Source organism: Pogona vitticeps, chromosome 3 (assembly GCF_051106095.1).
Source record: "Pogona vitticeps strain Pit_001003342236 chromosome 3, PviZW2.1, whole genome shotgun sequence".
Lineage (NCBI taxonomy): Eukaryota > Metazoa > Chordata > Lepidosauria > Squamata > Agamidae > Pogona > Pogona vitticeps.
In genome coordinates, this window is record NC_135785.1 from 51058459 (window position 1) to 51082057 (window position 23599).

The following is a 23599-nucleotide window of genomic DNA, read 5'->3' on the forward strand; positions in this document are numbered from 1 at the left end:
GGTATACAGTGATTTTCCAATTTGCACAGTACACTTTGATATATTTAATCAAAACTGATTTATTTTTAATTCTTACTTATTTAAATTAATTTTCATCATCTGTTCCCATTTACCAACCTTAATCAGATTCTCAGAAGATTTATATTTTGCCAAATATAATTAGCAAAATATTGTTGTTGTTGTTTTAAAAAAAATACAAGGCCTAGAGTAGCTTCTGGGAAAGCCCTGCTAAATCCTTCCAGTCAGCTCCTGTACAGGTTTAAATCCAGTTGTTTGTCCCAACTAGGACAGATCCACTGATTTAGTCCTATTGAAAGGCCAATGGGCACAATTGTCTTTGATTCCTTCTTAAAGGGGTAAAACAAGGATCATCACTCACCTTCCTTCCTAAGTGCTTCTGGAAGCTAATCCAGAATTTCTGCTTGCAGCTGAGAAAAAGGAGAAAATAAAAATAAAAAGAAGCTCAGGAGACTGCTGCTAGTGCCTTCTGTCCTGTCTCCACCATTCAAACTATGATCCAGCCTTACCATTCACATGTCCTTATTTGCAGGAATGGGACATTCCTACAGAACTGGAAATACATGAATATAATGGAAACAGACAAGGAATCAATGGGACTTTTGTTAGCCCAATTGACTCAATGGGTCTACTCCAGTTAGATTGATCAACTGAATATGCCAGTAGTCCTAGCTAACTGTTTAATCCTCTTCTTAGTATTATGCGGGATAGGAAAATTCTGCTGCTCACATTTCCACTTGCGTAAGTCTGGTGTAACTCTCACACATCACACTTTCTCTGTTTTAACTTCCCATTGAAAGAGGAGTATCAGTCAGTTGGATGGATGAGGAATCTGGATGAAATATGCTTCCTGATTTCCCCTACATATTTCTTCTTTTGTATGAAAAATAAAAGAGAAGGAGTAGCAAGGATCCCATTCTGGAAGAACAAGAAAGAGGTACTCCATTAACATTTGATTGAAAAGGCTGTGGATCCCAAGCATTTTTGTAGACTCCCCTTGAATAAGGGAACAAGGAAAGAACTATGATCAGACCTAAACTGGCACATCTTCTGCAGATAAATGTGGGAGGAGGAATTTTAAATGGAAGGCTATGTGTGAAGTCACCCTTAACCTCCTATCTCTCTACTTAGGATGCAATCAGACAGGCATTTAGCCTGCTGTTTTGACCACTGCAGGGATGGGTTTGTTCATGAAAACCAAAGCAAACAAAAGTTTCTAGGAGGAAGCATTCCTTTTAAATTGGTGCAGCAAATATTTGCTGTCAAATACACACTTTTTTTCACTTCCTCAGCCCCTCCATGGAACTGAGGAAGTGATTAATTTGCCAATATCCTGAAGTGACTGTTTTAAGGTACTGCACAATATTGACAAAAGTACTTTTGCAGGAATGGGACATTCCTACAGAACTGGAAATACATGAATATAATGGAAACAGACATCTCATGAGAAGAGAAGACTCCTTGGAAAAGACCTTGATGTTGGGAAAGTGTGACGGCAAGAGGAGAAGGGGACGACAGAGGATGAGATGGTTGGACAGTGTCATCGAAGCAACCAAGATGAATTTGACACAACTACGGGAGGTAGTGGAAGATAGGAGAGTCTGGTGTGCTCTGGTCCATGGGGTCACGAAGAGTCGGACACAACTAAATGACTAGACGACGACAATATTGGCAAAAGGCTAGTTTTTGGCCTGTTCCCAGTTGTCACACACACTGCAAATCAACCAAACTGGAGCAATCCTACCCATTCAAAAAGTAGAAGTCCCTGACAGGGACTCAGAAAGGTGTGGTTAGAAACGCTCTGGGGACTATTTGTTTCATTCAAACAATTATGTCATGTGATCACTGTCAAAAAAAGAGCAACCTAACCCATCCCCACAGCAAACTAAACAGAAGAACTTAGGAGACTAGTTTGGATATAACACACTACCATTGTTTAATTAGTGCATCAAAATTAAAGAGAATCCAATGCGTAGTAGGAAAAAAACAACCTTTCCTTTTTTTGACAACAGACCAACATGACTATCTCCTCAGAAATTCCTAATTTGAACATATACAGTATTAGAAACTTCACTGTCTCACGTATACCTCGATAAATGAAAAATTAATTTATCACCTATGTCTGGGGTTGTTTTTCACATTTTAAGATGTGCTCTAATAATGCACAACCCATGAAAGCTGTTTGTACAGAAACACCTAGACAGACAGATATGGGCCACCTATGCTTTCTTGAGAATTTATCCTCATTGCCTCCTCAGCCTAATTTGATCATGGAAGGCTATGTGTGCCAGGTTTTCCCAAAATTACAATGTTTCCTATTGGTCGCTTCTCTTTGGTCTCACCTCAGTTTTCATTAGAAGAATGCAAGCATAAAATAAATTGGCATTTCAGAAATATTAGTGACATTCTGCCCTCTTCTGGTTGGAACGTTGCTGCTTTCCCTGTTCATATATCCCTTTCCAATCCATTAACCACAAAATCTGGTAATTTATTATTACGGAAATAGACTAGAGCTAAAACTGAATGAAGTAATCAAATGAGATACACTATAGCTGTTCAGTAGCACTGCCATGTAAGACATTTCTGCTGCTTTTCTAAATCATTTATTTGTCTAATTTTTGTGATTTTTGAAGGTGTGGCACCTCAATTTTTAACACTATTTTTACTACAACTCCCAGAATCTAGAAAACCAAGCTGAAATCATGAAAGCTATCAATGTGCCTTTGTCATCAGAAGAGATCTGAATTTTTTTGTGAGGGAGAAGTCACATGCATTCCTTAAAAAGGCCTGAGGCAAATCATGAAGCCTAGGGGTTTATGGGACAATTGGACATGGGAGCGGAGGCAGGTGAGGGTGTAGGAAGAATCTGGGGGCAGCAGAAATGGCTTTGGAGTGAAATGGTGTCTTGAGGCCCTGACCTATCGACTGAACCATTGGAAGTTCCTACAGTTTGCGTTGGAGCTTAAAAATAATTAGTCTTTAACAAGTAATTATCTATAATTAATTCAGATGTATAGATCCAACACTAAGTTGCATTCTAATTGCAATAGCAGCTATTTTCAGTTATTTTTTAATAAATACATGTGTGGCCTTATTTCCTGGTCCACAGTTTCTTAAGACCAGCCAAATGACACAAAATTGTCCATTCCTTCATGTCCTTCAAATCTCTTTGCCAGACTTGGTAATACAGAAGTATTTTATAACATATACTAGCAAACTGTAGCATTCTGATGGTTTTACATAACAGCCAAATCCAATACTTTGTGGTTTCAAGCAGAAAAGAGTCATTGAATCAATACTGAATGAAAGGTAATCCCTTATGTACTGTAAATCCCACTGATTTAACAGACTTACTCTGCTTGGAACTACCTATTGAATAAAGGCCAGAGCAACTTAAAAGTAACTTGTAGTTACTTTTCTATAACAAGTAATGGTTACTGTAAAAAAAAACAAAAAAAGGCAACTATGACAGCAACTTTGAGGGCCCTGGAACTGTCAATGTAACCAACAATTTTTTCAAAATAACTGTCCAGGCTCTGTCTTCTCCCTTTTCTTGCTGACCAGAAGGGTCCTCCTTCCCTGAGTATGTCTTGAAACCTTGTCCTAGGTGGACTGTGATTGCTCTCTGCGAATGTTGGGGCTATGTGGGTAATGTGAGCGTGATACAGCTCTTCTCCATCCTCCCCTTTGTGAGCAGTGCTTAAGCTCTCAGTCTCCAGGCTCTCTGGAGCAAGAAGGCTGACAAGGGCTATGTGGCTGTTTTGCCTGGTAGAGGCTCTGAGATGCCTGGACTTGTTTTCACACACCGTCCTCTCTCCTCTTGCTTGCTTGCCACTGGGGACTCCAATGGTTCTGTGGAGACAAGTAAGGCAAGCAAATTTTGCTCCTTGCTGCAGCTGGGTAGACTGCTCCTGAACCTTACGGCCATTTCCCACTGGTTTTGGCCCAGTTTTGGCCACCGGTTTTGGCCCAGTTCCAAGAATTTGATAGCTAGCATAGCTGAATATTCTCAAGCTCTGCAACTGCCGTTGCCTTATTGAAATGTTATTGTATTTTTATTTCACTCATAAGCCATCTTGGAAAATTTTAGACTCTTTCATTTGGGATCCAAAGAATTACAGTGGACCCTTGACTTACAGATGGCTCGACCTACAGACTTTTCGAGTTACAGACTTCTCTGACCACAAAATTTAGGTTCGACTTGCAGCCTGAGAATCGACCTATAGACCAGAAAAAAACCAAAACAGAACAAAAATGGAACAAAAACGGCCGGTTACAGATAAATCAGTTTTCAATGCATTGTAGGTCAATGGAGACTCGACCTACAGACTTTTCAGCCTGCAGCCACCGTTCCAATACGGATTAATTCCGTAAGTAGAGGGTCCACTGTATAATGAGTATAATTTTAAAATTACTTGGTCAAGTATTAGACAGCACCAACATCCATCTGTTGTGATTTACTGCAATGTATGAAAATATTAAAAATGCATAAGGGAATAGCTAGGAATGGACTGGCTAAATTAGCAGAAGGGCTGTGGTGGACTTGAATTATTTATATGAAAGCTGACTGTTTTAAAATAAAAAAAAACCTTTCCTGTTGGCTTTTGAATAATATATTAATACTGTATAACATACAAAGGTTTCCGTAATTTGGTGTAATATATTATTGCCTTCATATTGTGCCCAAAAGAATGAGAACAGAACAACCCCCCTGTGTTCAGACAGGTATTCAGTTAGCAGCCCAATTTCGTGAGTTGCTAGCAAACAGTTGCTGGTGGCAGCAGTTTTTGCTAACTAAACATTTCATGATGAGGAAATGGAATACATGGAACATGTAGGGGCCTTGGGAGGGAAAAGGTGAATATTTAACTTCCAAAAAAATTATCCCAGCTATGACATCGTCAGCCTTACACCTTAGAACCTACACTACAGGAATCCAGCTTGAGAACAGAAACATATATAGCAGGCATTTGCAAAGAGGTCATTGAAGCAAGTTTTCCCATTTGTGAACTCTCCAAAGGAATCCCATGCTGACTTGATAGCACGTAACAACAACAACAAAGTCCTGAAGACCAGTCTGCAAACAAAGGAAACTTTCTCCAGAGAAGAAAGAAGCACTTACTGTGACCCAGAGACATTTTCATTGGTTGAGGAGTCTCCTCTTCTAATCACAGAGTCTTCATGACATCTGATTTTACCATAGTCCAAAAAAGTTACCTTTACAAGATGCAGTCATTTAGACAAAACTTTTTTAGGATGGACCTGCTTTGCAAACCACCTCATAGCATTGTGTCCGTGTGAAAAGAACCCTAGATAAGTGACGCTCTTGAAATATATTTTTTAGTGCAGCAGCAATAGCATAAACTTGTTTTCAACATACTTCCACAGGATAATTCTGTTTCTATATTTGGTATTAAAAGAAGCTGTTAAGTATAAAAAATTGGATATAAATGGAATTGTGAAAAGGCAAGTGTGACAGGAAGTGAGACTAAAGTAAAAGCCAGACTGTGCTTTCAGAAAAAGTGTATAGCACAGCCCTGGCAGTATTATTTTATAGTACAAAGGGTGGATTACAGTCTTTCGTGTTCCTCTCCCTTAAAATTCAACCAAACCTCTTTGCGTGTAGAAAACTACCTGAGCAAGAGACAGATTTCTACAGACAAAGAGCAAAGAGCTTCTGACTTTAGAGAGGGAAAGCAACCTGAATCTGCAATTGGAAATAGTACAATCCAGAGAGAAGGTATTCGTTATTCTTTTTTAATAGCTAAAATTTTGAAAGTAAAGCTCATCTTGAAAAGTAAAGTAACACAAGCAAGAGTCCAATAAAAGGGGGGAAATGAGTGACAACAGATGAAGGAAGAAGAGAGAGATGACAGATAGAGATTGTAAGAGAAAATAAACTCAGTCAATTTTTGGGGGAAAAATGGGATTCAAGTTCACATTTTGGCCAGGAAAGAAGAATAAAGAAGAAAACAGAGAATCAGGTATAGATTTAGGACACAATCCGCCAGCTAAGAGGTTTGACAAAAGTTCTACAGCGTCAGCAAAACTGATTTTATATATAGGAGAAATGACACAAAAATAAAGAGGGAATATAATATATATATATTATTATTCCCTCTTTATTTTTGTGTCCTTTCTCCTGTTTAATGGTCTTGTGTTTCAGAGTGTAAGTCTGTGGCCAGGGCCTATTCTTTTTAATGAAATTATGGTGCAGACGCTTTATGCTTAAATTTTGTTTTTGCTGATGTTATAGCTGTACAAGGTGACAAAGAGTGGAATGCAAAGGCCAGAATTTGGTTTCAAAGGCCAGAATTTTGTAGGACTAACACAACATAATCTGGAAATAATGTAGGTAGTGTCTGTAGTCTTACACACTAGCTGTCATATGCTCAGATATGCCCAGGTTGTGCACACTTGTCATGCCCTTAGTTGCACATTTGAGTGAATGAGGGACAGCCAACAAAACATAAAAACTGCTTGTGTGGTTGCCATTAAGTGTGTGGTATTTTTCATCAGGATTCTAGCCCTAGGGAATAAAGCAGCAGGCCAAGAATCAAGAAAATATAAGCCTGAAGAGAAGAAGGTCAAGGACAAGTGTTTGGCTTTGGGCCAGTGTCCTCAGACACACACATACAGAATTGGTCATACAGGAGGAAAGGAAAGAGAAGCTGGTAGAAGGAGCTAATTCACTGTTCCAAAAATTCCTGAAGCACCCCCTCGAGATGTGCCATATCTCCTTAGAGAGGGCCTTCCATGTTGTGAAGTGGCAAGTCTAGACCAGTGTATTACTGTATGTTTCTTACAATACAATCTTAGACATGTCTGCCAGAAGTTGAAGGATGTTCTCTCTGAGGTAGGTAGGTATAAGTTTTTTTTTGTATTAAATATTTTTATGTTTTATTTCTCCTCCAAGGATCTCAGGGCAAGGGGTGTATAAATGGTTCATTATCTTATCTTTTTCTGCACTTACATTGGACAGGTTAGGCTGGGTAAAATTGCCTAATAAGGTCCAGCCAGGGCACACTGAGGATTTGAATGTACATCTCCCAAGTGTTTATCCTACCATTCCAACTACTACACCACATAGACTCTCTGTGTTGCAAAGACACAGTTGGCAGGTCCCTCTGAGGGTTGATGGTTCAGGATTGGGAAGGACTGAACGTATCCAGGGGAACTGAATCTGGAAGGCCAGTAGAGCCTTACATGGAAGACGGTACACAGCAGCCAGAGCAATAATTCATGAATAAATGACGGATAGATTCTTGCATGACTGTGTCATGAGTGGCCACGTTTTGTGTTTTGCAATTTTAGTCCCTCCGGATTCCATTGGAATCTATTCACCTCACTGCTGCAGATGTGTGCTGCCAAAATTCCAATTTGTCAAAAACCACATTTGGAAACTACAACAAGGCATTTCATGCATAGGTGCCTAATTCTGGGGGGGAAATGCAGGAATTTATCTTATTGGTGTGCTTTTTAATTGTATTTTAAATTATTACTGCTTTTAGTCATTTACTGCCTTACTTAATTGTTAACGGCATCCTTATTGCTCGGTTCTTGGGAGAAACAGGAGACGCAGATAAAATGAATAAGCAAAGAAATAAATACCCAAGAGTAATGGTTAAAAGACTCACAAAAAGGAAAATCAGGGCAGAGATTCAGCATTAAATTGCTAATTCGCTACTAAATCAGTACAAGAAAAAAGGAAGAATAGGACCTCCCAGGCTGAGAGAGATGTCACCAGCACACAGAAGAAACATTAATGAAAGAATCACACACATAAAGAGAGCAAACAAAGACAAGAGACAAGGAAGCATATAAAAGAGAGAGAAAAATCAATGGACCAATTCAAGCAGGATAGTCAAATAAGAGGAAGCCAACAGATGAGGGATTCCCGGCAAATCACCTGTCCAACATGCAGAAACCAATGTGAGCCTTCTTATCACAATTTTACTAACATTATTATATTCTAAATTCAATATTTAGTTGGATTTTTAAAATTTGGCAAGAAAGTACCAATTCTGCTGAAACAATGCAAGAACATTTGGGAGACTGGGGGCTGCTCCAGAAAGGGCATTTAAGTATGTATGCATGCATGTATGTTTTACAAAACATTTTGCAAAATGATTGGTCCCTGAAGTTTCCGTGCCTCCCACTCCCTGCTATCAAAATGGTGTAAGCCTTGTCCTGATAGAACTAGTGACAAACAGGAAAAGGAACAGAGACTTCTCCAGTGAGAACCATGGACGTGGCATGGTTCATTTTCTCTTCGCTTGTTCCAGGACAAAGACTGCTGCTATGGAACTCAGTGTCAATATGTTTTTTGAATGACAAGGAAAATAAACACCAGGACAGCTTTAGAACAAAAGCCCTAGTAGCAATTTTTTTCCTTTGTTAATGCTATTTGGAACTAGTAGATGAGAAGGGGGTGAACAGCCATATCATTTTCATAGTCTACAGTTGGAAGCTGATATTTAAGTACAAAATTAACAACAGTAACAAGCTCCAGAAGAGAAGTATATTCCAGACTATATGTTTTGCATGTTTAAGTCTTGGGGATTTTGATGGGAGAGATAGGACTTATGATGCAACTCTACACATGCTTACTTGGAAGTGCCAACGGACTCACGAGGATTTACTTATGAGAGACAATATGATGTCGTGGATAGTGTTTTGGACTAGGACTTAGGAGATGTAAGTTTACATCTGTGCTTGGCCATGGAAACTCACTGGGCAATGGCAGGCCACTCCTTGAACATCTCATGTACCTTGAAAGCCCTCTTAGAGTAGCCATAAAACAGAAGCAACTTTACAGCGCCTAACCGTAAGAAGGTACTTACACAACTCGACTGTTGGGTGAGTGCCATGGTTGTGAATACTGTATGTGGATTGAACCATGTAATGAAGATGGGATATGTAGCTGTGAACAATGTAAAATGGAATCCATATTGGTTCTATGTAAGAATGATTTTGTATGATGGGAATGTTATTCCAGGGGGCTGTGGGAATGTTTTTCCTTTAAGCCAGTACAAGCCAATACAAGATAAGAAGACCAGACACTTGTTATGGTGGAGAAGAGAATAGACGGAGATAAACAACACCTGTTTCTCATGAGAAGAGAAGGAGGGGACTACTCCTACCACATTACACCATGATTGGGTAACAGCGTGGGAGACGAAGAAGACAGGAGGAGCCTGGAAGATAGAAAAATGAACTTTTGCCAAGTGCAGTGTTCCATCTTGTTCCTCTTTTTTCCTTTGACAGAACCAGAGATTTTTCTAGGCCTTTTTTCCTGTTGCCCCGTGCCAGGGGAAAGACTGGGGAAGATGTAGAGAGTTAAAGAAAGAGGAGAAAGGGGGCTTTATGCCCTTTACCTACCCTAAGGAAGCTTTTAGAGATTTTTAGAGATTTTGTAATCAAAAGGGAATTGGCTGCCTTGATTGTAATTGTAACAAGCCTTGAAAATGCTTTATTGCTATGCTTTTGCATCAAACTGACTTTATTCTGTAAATCTATATATTTTTTTCAATAAAAAGATCAATTATAAAAACTTTTGGTCTCTTGAACAGTGAAGCCTGTTGCAGCCATTCCCAGAGGGAGAGGCAAGGCCACATTAAGCTGCTGAGTCCTATCTAATTGAGCCAAGTAGATTTTAGGACTACAAAGCTCATGTGTAACTTCCTGCTGAACTTTATTAAGTGTATCTTTTTAGGGCAGACTTGTTAAGAAGGAGTTTGTTGTACGCCCTGGCTGAGGTCACCAGGACTCAACCCAGATGATTAGGTGTACTCAGGCTCCCAATTACTCTCTGTCCACCAACCAAGTTCTCCTTAAAAGGAAGCTGGGTCATGACAACTCTGGGTACTTACCGTTGACTAGATATTACCTACTATCAGGGGAAAGCTTCCAAATTAAAGGGAAGAAAGGGTGAAAAAAGACCTTAAGGATTAACAAATTCGTTTTGTTGTAGGTTGTCATGCATTAGAATCCACTTCCTGCCAATGCTTCTTTCCTCACAGGCAGTAAACATCTCTTGCACTAGCCCTGTGTAAGTCTGAATAGGCCATCATCCTTAAAATAATGTTGTACATTTCATAGGTAACAAGTGTATTCATTTGCCTAGGATTTTCTCCCCTTGAATACTGATTTATGGCATCCAATTCTACATGATTTGTTAATGTTAACCAACTTATTCTAGAGCAATAAATATCATGGAAAAATATTTAATTTGACCGTGAAATGACAGGTTGTAATAGGTTTGTTTGATTTTTGTCTTTGGCAAAGCTCTGTTCCCCCCCCCTCTCCCATTTCAATAAAGAGGCAGTGATATTTTTACTCTTTCTATCCTCATCCTTTGACAAGAGCAACAGCACATGGTTTTGGAAGCATTTCTGCACCATAATATATGGGAGGGAACAACTATGAGACTACAGAAGTGGGAGAAAGAAGTGTAGAGCAGTTCCTGACTTTGGATTTGCAGTGATACCCTTAACATGTACACCAGCCTGGGAATTTGCTTCTACAGCTCTGCCAGAGCATAGCCAGCCCGCCCCATAAGCTGGTATCCATGGAAACCTGCTACTGTGATAAGAAGCAGGGTGATAAATCAATCATTTTATTTTGAGAAAGGGCTCTAACAATGGCTTATAATATCTGACACTGCTAATGTCCAAAAACCTCACTCTATATTTCTTTAGATAAAGGGGGCTATTTTTAAAAGAAGAAAGAAAGAAAAAGAAAACCTTTTCAACCAGATAGAAAGTGAAGAATATTATATGCAGTGATGACATTCAGATGAGGATCAGAGAACATAGGATGCTGACAGTCCAGTGATCCAAAGCCCAAGCCAGGAGCAGCAATGTTTAATGGAGCATCACATCGTTTAATTTAGCATCTTCTCCCCTTCTTTTTCTGTGCACATGCTAGATGTTTCTTCAACTATACTGAAAGAGGCTGGGCCCCATCACCACTCAGTCACTGCATCTCACAGGTAGGAAAAGCAAAGTCTATCCTGCATAGTGTATGAGCGTTTTTACCTCTCTTTTTTTGCCATTTTTGGTGGTCTCTGAAGCCCTCGGCAGTTACAGAAAGGTAGAGGACTGGGCCAGAGAAGTTGCCCACCACTGTTCTAGAGGGTGTTTCCAAATGTAGAACTAAAGAAAGCAAGCCCTTTTTTTGCCTGCAACCCTGCCCTCCATTACCCAGCCAATAGGCCGGGTAGGTGGGGCTCGTCAGCCATGGAAGGCAGCCCATCTAGGAGAAGGAAAACTCCGATTTCAAACCTCCACTGCCTTGTGGCTATATCCACTCATGGAAAAGGCTTCAGGAGTTAACCTCAAGGCAAAATCCGGAGCTGGAGTCCCGAAGGCAGCATGTGTCGTTCTGCCAACTCCTGCGACATTGCTGGAACCAGTTGTATTGGCTCTTGCCTTTCCATTGGATCATTTCAGCAATGAGGAGAGGGGGGATCTGCTGCTTGGGTAACAGCCTATCCTCCATATTACCTTACCCAGGCTTCATGCTCTGGAGTGGACACTCCTCGATTCAGAGCATGTTACCATAGTCTCTCGAGACTGAAGGATGCCTATGGAGGCCCAGGGACTAAACCAATTATGGCTAAAAATCCACCTCCTGTTTTGAAAAAAATAGGGTTTGGGAATATTCAAAGCAGTGGGGCTGCAATCTATTAAAGGTGAATTGCAGTTGTTGGGAGCTCCCAAAAGCATCAGCTCCCTTTTCTTTCCTTTTCTTTTCTTTTGTTCTTTGCAAGAACAGGAGCATACAGCCAAAGCTCAGTGGAATTCAACAACAAAAACCCAGAGCCATACTTTCCCCACCTCTGCTGTAGAGAACCAGTAACTGACTGGTGATGGGACCTGGTCTCTTTGATTTCCAGTGTCATCTCACATGTTCCTAGGAAGGAAAAAATTAGCTACTAAATAAAGAATAAAATTCCCAGCTTCTGTTCTAGTGCTAACAGTAAAGAACCAAAGTATTTTGTTTTTCTCTCATTAACGGACCTAAAAAATCTGGTGGAAAATTAAGAAACATTATCAATGTACACAGTCATGGACAGAGTGATGGACTAAAATTTAGGAGGTGTGGGTTTGTTTAGTCATAGAAGCTCACTGGGATGTGTGGAACTGGTAAAAACACTCCTTAAGTATGTCACTTATCTTGAAGGCCTTATTAGGGGAGCTATAAGTTAGTTCTGACTTCATAACACAAAATATAGCCTATCAATGTATAATAACAGCACTGTAAACTTGCTTAAATTGTGCCACACTCTGATAGGAAGGAAGGAGTCTCTAGTTACCCCGTGAAGTTCCATGACCAAGGTTAGGGGATTGCACAATACAGTAAAAGATACACAGATCAAAGTGCCTGTTGTCTCAAGCAAGTCCACCACTATCTAACCTCTTGCCCGTGCAATTTATTTATTTATTAGATTTATATACTGCCCATCTAGAACGTGTCTACTCTGGGCAGTTTACATACAATATAAAAATAAATTAATGAAATATTCTCCATCAGAAATCATTTCAACATGTTTTCTTACTGAGTTTTCTTCCTCTGCCTTTAGCAGCAGCTTGATCTGAGGCTTTAACAAGTGATAATGCTCTGCACCAAACAGCTTTGTCTATTTGTTCCTACCAAACAAGCTGTTTTAAAAGCATAAGAGTATGTCTAGCCATTTCCCCCTGATCATTTGGCAACCCTAAATCATACTACTTAGCTGTAAACCCCCGAGTGAAATATAGGTGAGTCTCAAAATTTGAGGAGATAATTTCAGAAACTGAAATATGTTTGATAAGTTCTTACAGCACATAGGAAAGAGGGGGAAAATGGGACCCTATAAGGATACCATCTTTAAAAGCCTTAACTACAATATATCAGCCTTCTCTCTTTGTCTTTGTCTACCCCCAACCCATCTGTCTCCCACTCCTTTCTGGAAAATACAAAATCCAGTCAGACTGCTTCACCATGCTAACGCAATAGTTACATATGATGAAGGCCCAAGAAGAAGCATAAGAATATTTGCTGTTTTAAGAAAGGGTGACCTCATTTTGACCGTGAGATTCTTTCTGTCTTGATGGCAAGAACAGCTCCAGTTCTTATCTCACTAATTTTCATAGTTGTAGTTTAGTAGAGGTAGCCATGTTGGACTGTGCAAGCACATCAGGTAAAAACCACTTGTCCACAAAAGCTCACATTAAAATATAATAGTTAATCTTTAAGGTCTTACATGTTTTGTTTTGTTTTGTTTCTTTGTATTTTGCCTGATATTAGCTCACTAAGTTTTGCCTTTGTCCCACTTCCTACTGGCTTTCCTGCCAGCTGTTTAAAAGGACTAGGTTTAAATCAACAAGAGGCAGTGAATGAACAGTTAATAGTACATAAGCAACTCTTGCCATCTTTTGGACAGGTGGAATCTGCTATCATCCTTTTCTTTTGTAATCAACAGAGCTCAGGAAAAAAATTAGTTATTGCATAGATATATGGCAGTGGACTCATAAAAACCCTGGCTGTATCTGTTGTTTTCGGAGAATATTCTGTAATGTGCTTCAGCAAAATCACCACTCAAATAAATTAGCAGCTTCTTGTAACTGCCAGGCCAACTCAAGGCCAAAACACAGAGACACATGGTTCTAGAAGAAGTGCTCTCTTGAGTATCAAAAAGTTGTAACCGTGAAAAGGAGAGACACAGAATTATCACTAGAATGTGAACAACACGTTCCCTTGCATGTCTTCTTCCAGAATCATGCATAACAAAGGAAACCATGTTGCCAGAGTTTGGGAACAGAAAAAAATGAGGTTAGAGAAAGAAAGTAGCATTTTGTCAGGTGTTTTTCCTAGCCCTCCCTGCTCCCCCCCCCCAAAAAAAAAAACCTTGGAAAAGCTGCATTTTTGGACTACAGTGCTCAGATTCAAATAGCTATGCTGTCTGGACACTTCTGAGAATTGTAGTTTGAAGAATAACTTTTCCAGACTCAGTCAGAAAGGGTATTTTGTGACATATAATAGTCATTGCAATGAGTTTTCTGCATATTCTATGGCGAGTAAAACAGGGAAACTGCAGCATGTACAAAATTCCTGATTTGCGCACATGCAGGGGAAAACATCTTCACTTCTATTTTGAAACAGAAACAGCTCCATTTACGTAGTGGGAAAATAACATATGAAGTGACCTTGGAAATATGGTCTATGATAAGATGAGCTTGTGTGGGCTAAATGTACATGTCAAATTCAGTCAAAATGCCAATGTTCCAGAGTTACAAGAACCACAGTATAGTACATAATTAAAATGATTTTCAAAGTAACCACTCTTTTTTGCCTCAGAAACCAAAATCCATCCCTTTGGGGGAACATTAACTATAACATATGAACAGGGAGATGTCTCTGGTTTGGCAGGTGTCTACACTAACAACTGATGGCACACTACAGCTGCTAGTGAAATGATATACTGTATTAGAAAATGCCCCAAGTTCAAGAATGTCGGTTTGCAGTTCATCTCATAAAGCACGACGGTTGGACACATTACCACTTCTGACAGTTGCATCTGCTGTATTTCTACTTTTCTGCATCTAACAGAAAGTAACATCGGCCCAGAAAAACAAAGTGTTCCCTATATGTCCACATCTCAGCACTAGTCTTGTTCCAGTTCAGGGCTTGTGAAGGCCATCAGAAACATAATCACTCCCAGGATCTCTTTGCAGCTAGATTCCTAACTGTCCAGAATTACAGGAGCAGTAAGTCCTAGTCAGGCATTGTGCTGTAACACAAAAACACAAAAAGAGGAGTGTGCCAGCTCTACGCATCTTCCCGAACCTTTCTGCCACTCTCTGCACATAGAGAATGGGAGAGAAGGGAGAACACCTCCTATCCCTGGAGAATTTCCAGATGATATTGTGGAGCCCGCACCCCGGGTCAAGAAGTGTTGTTGTGAGTGCCGTTTCGCCCCAAGGCGAATGTAGGCACGCAAACAGCTCCTCCACCTTTTCCACCCAGATTGATTCACCAAGCTGTGGATACTTTGGACTTAGAACTGGACATGAAAGGGTTATCCATGGCTACCCAGACACCTCCAGTTTGGGTGGGAAAAGGAGGAGAGAGGAGGGAGCCTGAGGAGGCAGCAGTAGGGGAGTGGGTCAGTACACCGAGAGATGTAATCCCGGGTGGATGGGAATGGGTGCCTATGCAGGACCCATGGACCAGTAACTGGGAGCGGGTCCGGATCCCTAAGAAGGAGGCTGAGGAAAGGAGAAAGAGGGGAATGACCCCACGCCCGTCATACTGGGGAGAAACCAAGACCCGTGAGTGGAGGCGTAAGTTGAGGGAGGAAAAGGAGAGAGTAGAGAAAGAAAGAGAGGAGAAGAAAGCATGGCATATGGAAGAACTGAGAAAGATGGGGTGCTACCTGGACCCTGGGAATCCCTGGTTGATGGGAGATATGTTCCCTGGGGATATGCAGGGGATGAAGAGATCACTCTGTTACTGATGCCTGATCCAGATGACTTCAGACCCGGAGAACCCTCACAGGTTCAGGCTGGTCCATGGGCTTTGAAGTCAAGTAACCCATTTGTAGAAGACTGGTTGCCCCTGTCAGAGCCGCTGCTCACGCAGGAGAAGTTTGTTCCCCATCTACTGGATGATTCTATACCCATTCCCCAGTTAATAAAAGAAGACAAGTTGTTTGATCATAAAGCGTCTCCTGGTTTATTTGGTTCGGGGGAGGTAAAGACTAGCGGACCTTCACAGATATATGAAGCCCTCTCAATTCATAGAGATTCTTCTCTTCAGAATACCACTCTTTGCACAGGAAACATGCATGGAGTGCAAAGCTGCCACAATCCTATTCTTGGCATGTTTGTTCTGTTACTTCTCAACAGGGCATAGGAAACTGCCTTTCACCAAAGCCAGCAACCTGTCCATCTAACTACCTTTTGTCCATTCTGATTGATCTAGGCTCCGTTGGGTTTCAGGCAGAGACCAACAGAGGCCTCTGCTGTGCAGAGAGCTATTCTGACAGTAGGCATGACAGCACAGAGGGCATGATCCATCCTCTATGCCTGCTCTCCAGTGTCACCAGCTGGCCTGGAAATGCGGGGGGAAGAACTAGTTGGGCAGATATTGAAGAGGCAGTTCCCTTTCTGGTCCACCTGAATAGCATGTACATATTTGGGCCCATTAGACTGCAAACCTACAGGAGTCACATACTCTAATGAGAACAGTGAAAATGTCCCAACAATTAAAGCCATAAACAGTACATAGGATCACAACAACTCTTTCCCCATCACCACCCCCACCACTTCACCATGGATCTATATTATTAGATGGAATGTTACTAAGACGTCTAGAGCATACACTATTCATTATATACATTTACTATGCTTAAAATAAGGAGCATTTTACTTTGTAAACTGCAGTCTGCAATGAACTTATCATACCTGTAATGTTCCATTTCTGTAGCAGAAATTATATATATTTATTTTCAGAGGTCTCCAGACTCAGAGGTATACTGGATTCAGCATTCTTCTTACAAATATAGCTACATTGATATCAGCACATATTCAGAGCTTGTAAAAAGTTACTGTTTTTAGTGCAATTCCCAGAATTCTCGACAATAGAGGATTGTGGGATCTACCATAGAAAAAAGTAATTTTCACATGCTCTGACATAATGTGTATACGGCTTTGCATCATCTCACCTGTGGCAAATAACAAATCTCTTCCACATGTCTTGGCAAGGGAATGTTCTATTATTGGTTTCTTGCATTAAAAAATGTGTGGGCCTTCAGCCTCACCCATCTTCATTTGTAGACTAATTTTATATGATTTTGCTAACAAGTCTACTTCATGATTTCTGTTTCCACAGATCCTTGTAACCAGAGACTGATTGCTCTGATCTCAGGCCAGGAAACATCTGCCTCTCCAGATGGTTTCAAACTACAACTCCCCAGTCACCACAGCCATTGGCCAATAGTCTTGGATGTTGGGACCTGTTGTGTAATAATATCTGAAAGGCCACAGACTTTCCCCAACTTTGTTCTACTTCAACTTTGCTGAATTTTACATTTTTGACAGGATGGACAAGCAGGCACAAAACTGAAGTATCAACTTAAAGGGTGAAGAATGAAGAAGAAATCTATAAGAAATTTTCTGCAGATTACCTCAGATATGATTCTGATTTGCGTTCAGAAACTTACCTTACATCAGAAAGCTATTTCATGGTTCTTCTCCACCACTGCTTTCTCTTTGGTTGCATCCTCTGAAAGTGGAAGAGTGGCTACTTGGGGCAGTAGCTTACACGGGAATTTTGGATAAGTACACGAAGGTGTGCCACCCTTTTGATCTTCTGAAAGCTTTTCCATTGAACCACCTCTTCTGCAGAAAGACTGTGAAAAGTCACCACCTGTGTCTGAACAAATGGAACTTAACAGTGGTAAAAATGTGGGTCTGCAAATTTTTGTCATGTCAGTAGAATTTTGAGTACAGTGTTCAAATCTGAAATCTTTGATATAGGACAGGGCTTGATTATTCAGCTGGGCATATTCAAAGCTTAATTTATTTTTTGCAACTGGGCCCATACAGTCAAGGATGGTTGAGTTTTTCTGATCTGCAACATAAATGAGATCTCCCCCAAGATTCATGAGAGATGGGACATTATATCCAACATTTGCCTTAATATTAACTTGGTCTGAAATATGTACCAGAGGAGTTACACAGCTACATTCATTTTGCAACAGCAGTTGCTGTTCAAACTGAGCCAACGTGTCACTGTGATGGCTCACTTCACTTCCAGTGCATTTATCATCCAAGTCTTTCTTTTCAGAATCACAGTTGATCTTTAGGGAAGCAACCTGGTTGACACAGTGTTCCAAAAGCTGCATTATGTCAGTGCCATCCTCCTTTGGAGTCTGGCTGATGCAGCTTTGGGAATGACTGAACGTCAGTGGCTCTGTTGGCCTATCACATTCAATTGGCCAGGACTGATCCTTCGACTCATTTTCTCTATTCTCTAATTCTCCATTCTCTAAAGAATCTGGAGAGGTCGCAGCAGTCATGTAAGAGGAACATGACTCTGCATCATGGTTATCTGTTACCAAAGCATTCTCATCGGTTTGGCAAATTGTGTCCAGATTTAGGACTTCCAATGACAATGTTTCAGTGGCAGGATCTGTGCATTCTTCTAAGAGAGAGATCTTCTCAATTTCAGATGAACTCAGCAGATCATCCCAACTTTCCTCTGATCTCTGTGTGGTACATGATATGCTATTGTCTGTTATGAGGGTAGACATTCCACTCAGAGTTCCTCCCCTTTCTTGAGAACTTTCCTGAGGTGAGTTATATGAAAGAATATCACTTTGGCTTTTTTCATTTCCCTCTACAGAGTATGTCTGAATTCCATTGTTTATGTTGACCAAAGATGTCTCTGACTCGTTTTTATTTTCCTCCAGACCTGCTTTGTACATCTTCTGATGTGTGTTGCTAGGACTTGAGGATACTGGCTGCCCGAATTTTTTCAACTGTGGCTGAGGATTCTTTGGGAGATCTTGGGGGGAAATCAGTCCTGGGTTATTCCGCAACCAGTTGATAATCCCCATGGTCAGAGACAGCTCTGTGTCACAAAGCTTAAGCAAGCACTCTTTGCCTTTCCACGTGCTGTGAAGGAAACCCTGGCTGATGATGTCAACGGCTGGCTGGGAAGCCATTTTTTCTTCTGACCCAACGTGAAAGCTATAAATTGACAAAGGTATGTCTGTGGCCTTTTCTGAAATGCTTTCAGACATGCACAAGTCATCATCTAGTACTGGGCTGGTTTGAGCTTCGTTAGGATCACAGAATAGCTCATAAAGGGCATCTCCACTGTAGCTGTCTCTTGGAAATCTCCCTGGTACTCCAGGAGATTGATCTTCCCTTAATTCATCATCTTGGCCAGGAGAAAATGAATCGTAGTAACCTTCATCACTGGTGGACATGGATTCTTGATTATCACTCTTTGGGGTCCCAGTGTCTATGGAACTCTCTTTAGACGAGTCAGGGGAAGAAAGCAGGTCTGTTACTGAGGCACTTGTTTCACTTCTAGCTTTTCCCAGCTCACCCGTAGGTATTTTTAATAGCCTCCTATCAAACAATGTTTTCTGATGCAGTTGCACTGACTTGTTGATATTATCCCAAAGTTTTGCAAAGTCTGCTGCTTCACTTTGGGCTGGGGAGGCAAGCTGTTCCACTCCACCTTGAAAAGATCCCATGGCAGGGTTCTCCTTTTTTTGAGACTGCCTCAATAAGATTTCTTTGCTAACCTCCAGCTCCATATGGGCAGAGGTCTCATCGGCAAAGATCTCTCCACATCCAGTGAGGGAATCAAAACTTTTCAGGGAGGCAACATCTTCACACAGAGCACTGGAGTACTCATAGGAGGATTCGGACAGAAACTCACCATCAGAAAAGTCTTGTGCCAAGCAGTCAGCATTGAAGGTTTCTCCAGCTTTGAAGAAATATTTACCAAACTTGCCTGCCAATTCTGACTTGCACCCTGGAAATGGAAGCCTTTTTTGCTTCTCTGACAATATAGCAAGGCTCTCCGGCTTGTTTTTTTTAATATGAAATATGTCCCGAAGACCTTTTTTGGATCGCTTCAGAGAAATCCTCTTTCTAGGGATACTTTTGGCAACAGCTGGCACAAAGGGCATCTGTGGCACAAAGTTGCGGTAATCAATCATCTGCTGTGGGCTGTTCAAGAAATGGCTTGAGTTGACCACCGATTCCTTTTTGCCACTTGAATTCTGGACATTCCCAAGCCCAGAAAAGCTGGCACTGTTGATGAGTCGTCCTTTCATTCTTCCAGGAGCAGCACTGCCCTCCTCAGAGCTGTTGTTATGGAGGCTGCATTGTTCAGTTTTGCTTACAGCTCCTAGAACACAGTCATGGGTTTTACTTTTCCGAACAGGTTTGTAGAAGGATTCTGGGAGCAATAGGATGCTCTCATTAGATCCAGTCTTTGTTGTTGTGTTGGAAATGCTGTCACTTTTATCTATAGGAGAACTTGCTTTGGAGGTTTCAATTTCAGGAGGGCTTCTGTCTTTTATGATTGCTCCTATATTGGTCTTCTCTCTAGGACTCAAACCCACTAAAGGTAACTTGTCCTGGGTCAACTGCATGCTAGATTTTATGAACGTTTTTCCTCTTTTAAACTCCATGTTATGTCTTCACCTCTGGAGCTACAATTAAAACAGCAGGGTGAAACTTAGTACTTACCCACACACATCTGAAGGAGAAATCCCCCATCAAAAAAATGTTACACCAAATCTACATGCGTCAACATGCAAAGGGCTTCAGTTTGATAGGTTTAACTGCGGCAGAAAAACATATCTTGGCTCAATCAACTTCCTGTGTTTCCCACACACACACCTAAAGTGACAGGAAGTGGAGGGGCAGATACTGGCCCATACTCATTGGAGAATGTCTCTTCATATATTTTTCTGATACTCAATCAAGATGCTCATAGTGGGTTGGCAGTATTAGGAAGGAATTGGTAAGTCCCACAGATGTGGCTATTACCTTTTCAAAAACACTTGATTTAGTTTAAATCACAAAAACAAACAAACAAATGAACACCTTTGAATAATATTTGCTTCATTTATGTGCCAAATAATATTTAAATTATTTGAATTAAATGATCATGTTGAGAACCATCATGGGATTTTGATCTTGCTATGCAAGGGACTATTTTACCTCTTATTTTTAAACATTTGCTTTCATTTTCCATGGTTAGATATATATAAGAATAAAAAATAGTCAACAGGCTGAACTGCCAATGAAAACACCATTACTGTAGCTGAAATGTCGTTTTCTGAAGTCTCATCTTAAATTGGACATTGGTCTGTGTCACTATTTAATTAAAAGATTTAATCATTTTAATAAAGGATGTACAATGTAGTTCTTGCTAGTGTATACAGTTGTTCTTCTGTATTTTAAAATCTTTAAATTGTTAACATTTTTGTATTTTGTTCTCTTCTGTTTCATTATTTATTTACTTATTTGATGTTGTTATGTTTGTGGGAGGTTTTATCTGAGAAGAAAAAGAATTGATATTTATTTGAAATAATTGAGGAATACTTTAAGTGTATTGCATATTTAAATTTTCTATTTTAAAAAAAATCATTCCTTTCCAGAATGTTTTTTGGAATAATACTTTTTTTGTTATGCAGTTTTATAATTGTACATATTTGGCACTTTGCTGTACCAGCCCACAAAATTAAGGCATATGGCCAATTTAAGTAATTATACCAGTCCTGCTTCTTCAGAGCAGGATGCAAGGGTGCTTGTCAGTAACTGCTGATCTTCTCACTGTTAACTGATTGCTCTAATAATAGCCTTTCAACTCCCATTTTGAAAGAAAAAAATGAGAAAGGGCTGATACAAAGAGTCTTGGCTTGTCAGATGGGAACAGTGTGTGTGTTTCTTTAAAAAACACAAGTAGACAACACTCTTAGAGAAAATACATAGTATTTTCTGGCACCACTATTTTCTTTTTGTTCTATCAGCACTTTTTATGATTGCCTCTTTGAGGTAAAATAGAAATCCCATTTGAATATTGTTTCAGGTCAGTCCCTGATTTCTGTCAAGGATAGGCCAAAATATGCAATGCTCCATTAGATTATTTTCAGAATTAATATGCTCAAGGAAAAAAATAGGATCTTCTGAACCTTTGACTTTATCTTGTTATATTTCAAACATATCTATGCATCGATACTTAAGTTTTACAATAACATATAAAGCAGAAGTCCAAAATTATGGAAAACCAACTGTTCATTTAAATGAGGGTCCTCCCATTATTTGAAAAGGCCATCGATTTTGTCTGTGCAAATGAATTTACATAAGCAATAATGGACATATCAATAGTTCCCCCTTCATCTTTAAAAACATGGTTGTGATCATCAGCACAATGGATAGCTCCTTGCCCCTTTCTCCTGACCCTCCATCTGAGGATGAGTTCCAGAAATTAGTCATTCACAGTCAGTGTGTAACTGGATGACTGGGAGAGAGCTGCACACAGGAACGTGGGAAAATAATTTGCTTCACAGCCAGATTTTTTAAATGTCCAAATTCTACATTATGAGTTGGCACAGGTCTGCTACCTCTCCCTTTTGCTCAGTGCCTCAAGCTGGGAGGGTTGTTTATTTTTATTTCTTCCATACCTTATGGAACAACTACATGGCATCCAGTACAGCAGCTACCTAATTACTAGGCTAACCCCAGAGGGAAAAGAGCCCCCCTCCCCAAATTGCAAGAATATTTGCTATGTACCTGAGAGGAAATCAGCATGTTATTGCTGCCTGCATTTGGCAGTTTGCTGTAGCAGCCCACAAAGCTTTCCTATTGCCAGATTTCATCACCTTGCAGTCCAATGCCTGCACAAAGAATGAATGTGCACATGGAGGTTCGACATATGTAACAGGAACCAAGACCAGCAAAAAGCTCAAAATAAGCATGTAGAAGGCGGCGGCGGGACAAAGAGAAACAAACACAACCACACCCTTGCACCAAAATCTAAGACCCAGATGAGGAACAAAAATATTCTACTCACCATATCTTATCACACCAGTCATGAAAATCCTTGCTGTTATATTCTTGTTGCTGATGCTGCTGAGTGTCTTTATTCAGCAGCTCATGTAATGCATTTGTGGGGCTGATTTTTGCTGCTTTGCTCCTCCTCCTGCTCCCCCCCTTCTCTCCCTCCCTCCTCTTCCTCCTCCTCTTCCCAGCCTTTCAGTCTTCCCAGGTATTCGATAGCATCCCCAGTGCTGACTTCAAGTTTTTCTGTGTAGCCAATTTTAGAACAGAGGTCTCTTCCAGCAATCTGCTTTGTAGCTGGTAAACACCAACTGCTTGCATCCATACTGAAGTGTCCACAATTCTTGTTATTCTCTGCAAAGAACAGATTTTGAAATATTCATAAATGTATCCCTTTTGTTTATCTCTGCTCTTCAAAGACAGATGCTACATGAACTGATACTGTTGGGTGTCAGCACAGGTCATGATCCAACATGCACTAAGCTTTACTGAACCATGACCTTTGCCTTTGCGAATACATGACCTTTTCGTTTGTTTGTTTGTTTGTTTGTTTGTTTGTTTTGCAGAAATGGAATGAGATACAATAGAGAGAGAAGCCTGTTTTGTGGCTTCTTGTAATTTGGAAGATTTGAAAATAAATAACTAAAGACATTTTAGTATTTACCTAGATTGTATAAATAGTGCATGCAAAGGGGAGGAGAAAAACAACAAAGAGGATCTGTTCTTAATGTTATATTACTTGCATGCTATCCTCAGATGTAACAAGGGAGGAAATATCTGTAGCCATGCAAATGAAGTTCTATCCAATGAGAGTGTTAATGTTTTATCTGCTTTAGACCCAAAGCATACAAGGAGCTGGAAAAGCAGAAATGTTTGCTCCTGGTTGCTTCCAAGATGGGAACACTTCTGAATTTGTACTGGGGTTTTATATTTCCAGAAATGAAGGGTGTGTTTTAATTATGAAGTGGATGGATGGACGAATTCTATGACTAGAATCCTAG

General features: G+C 40.3%; 1 protein-coding gene across 2 annotated transcripts in view; it reads right to left on the minus strand.

Moving 5' to 3' along the window:
• The window catches only part of AMER3 (APC membrane recruitment protein 3), a 29229-nt gene extending 6277 nt beyond the window's left edge, over window positions 1-22952 (minus strand). The window contains exons 1-3 of one of the 2 annotated variants that reach the window (XR_012085664.2): window positions 22612-22952; window positions 17228-20242; window positions 380-428 (exon numbers count right to left, since the gene is read on the minus strand). Coding sequence is in view for 1 of the 2 variants with exons in the window: in XM_020803077.3 (XP_020658736.3) it covers window positions 17234-20221 (2988 nt within the window). In the remaining variant the exon portion in view is untranslated. The remainder of the gene's footprint in view (window positions 1-379; window positions 429-17227; window positions 20243-22611) is intronic. The other variant, XM_020803077.3, reaches the window with a different exon arrangement.
• Between the last annotated feature and the right edge of the window lie 647 nt (window positions 22953-23599).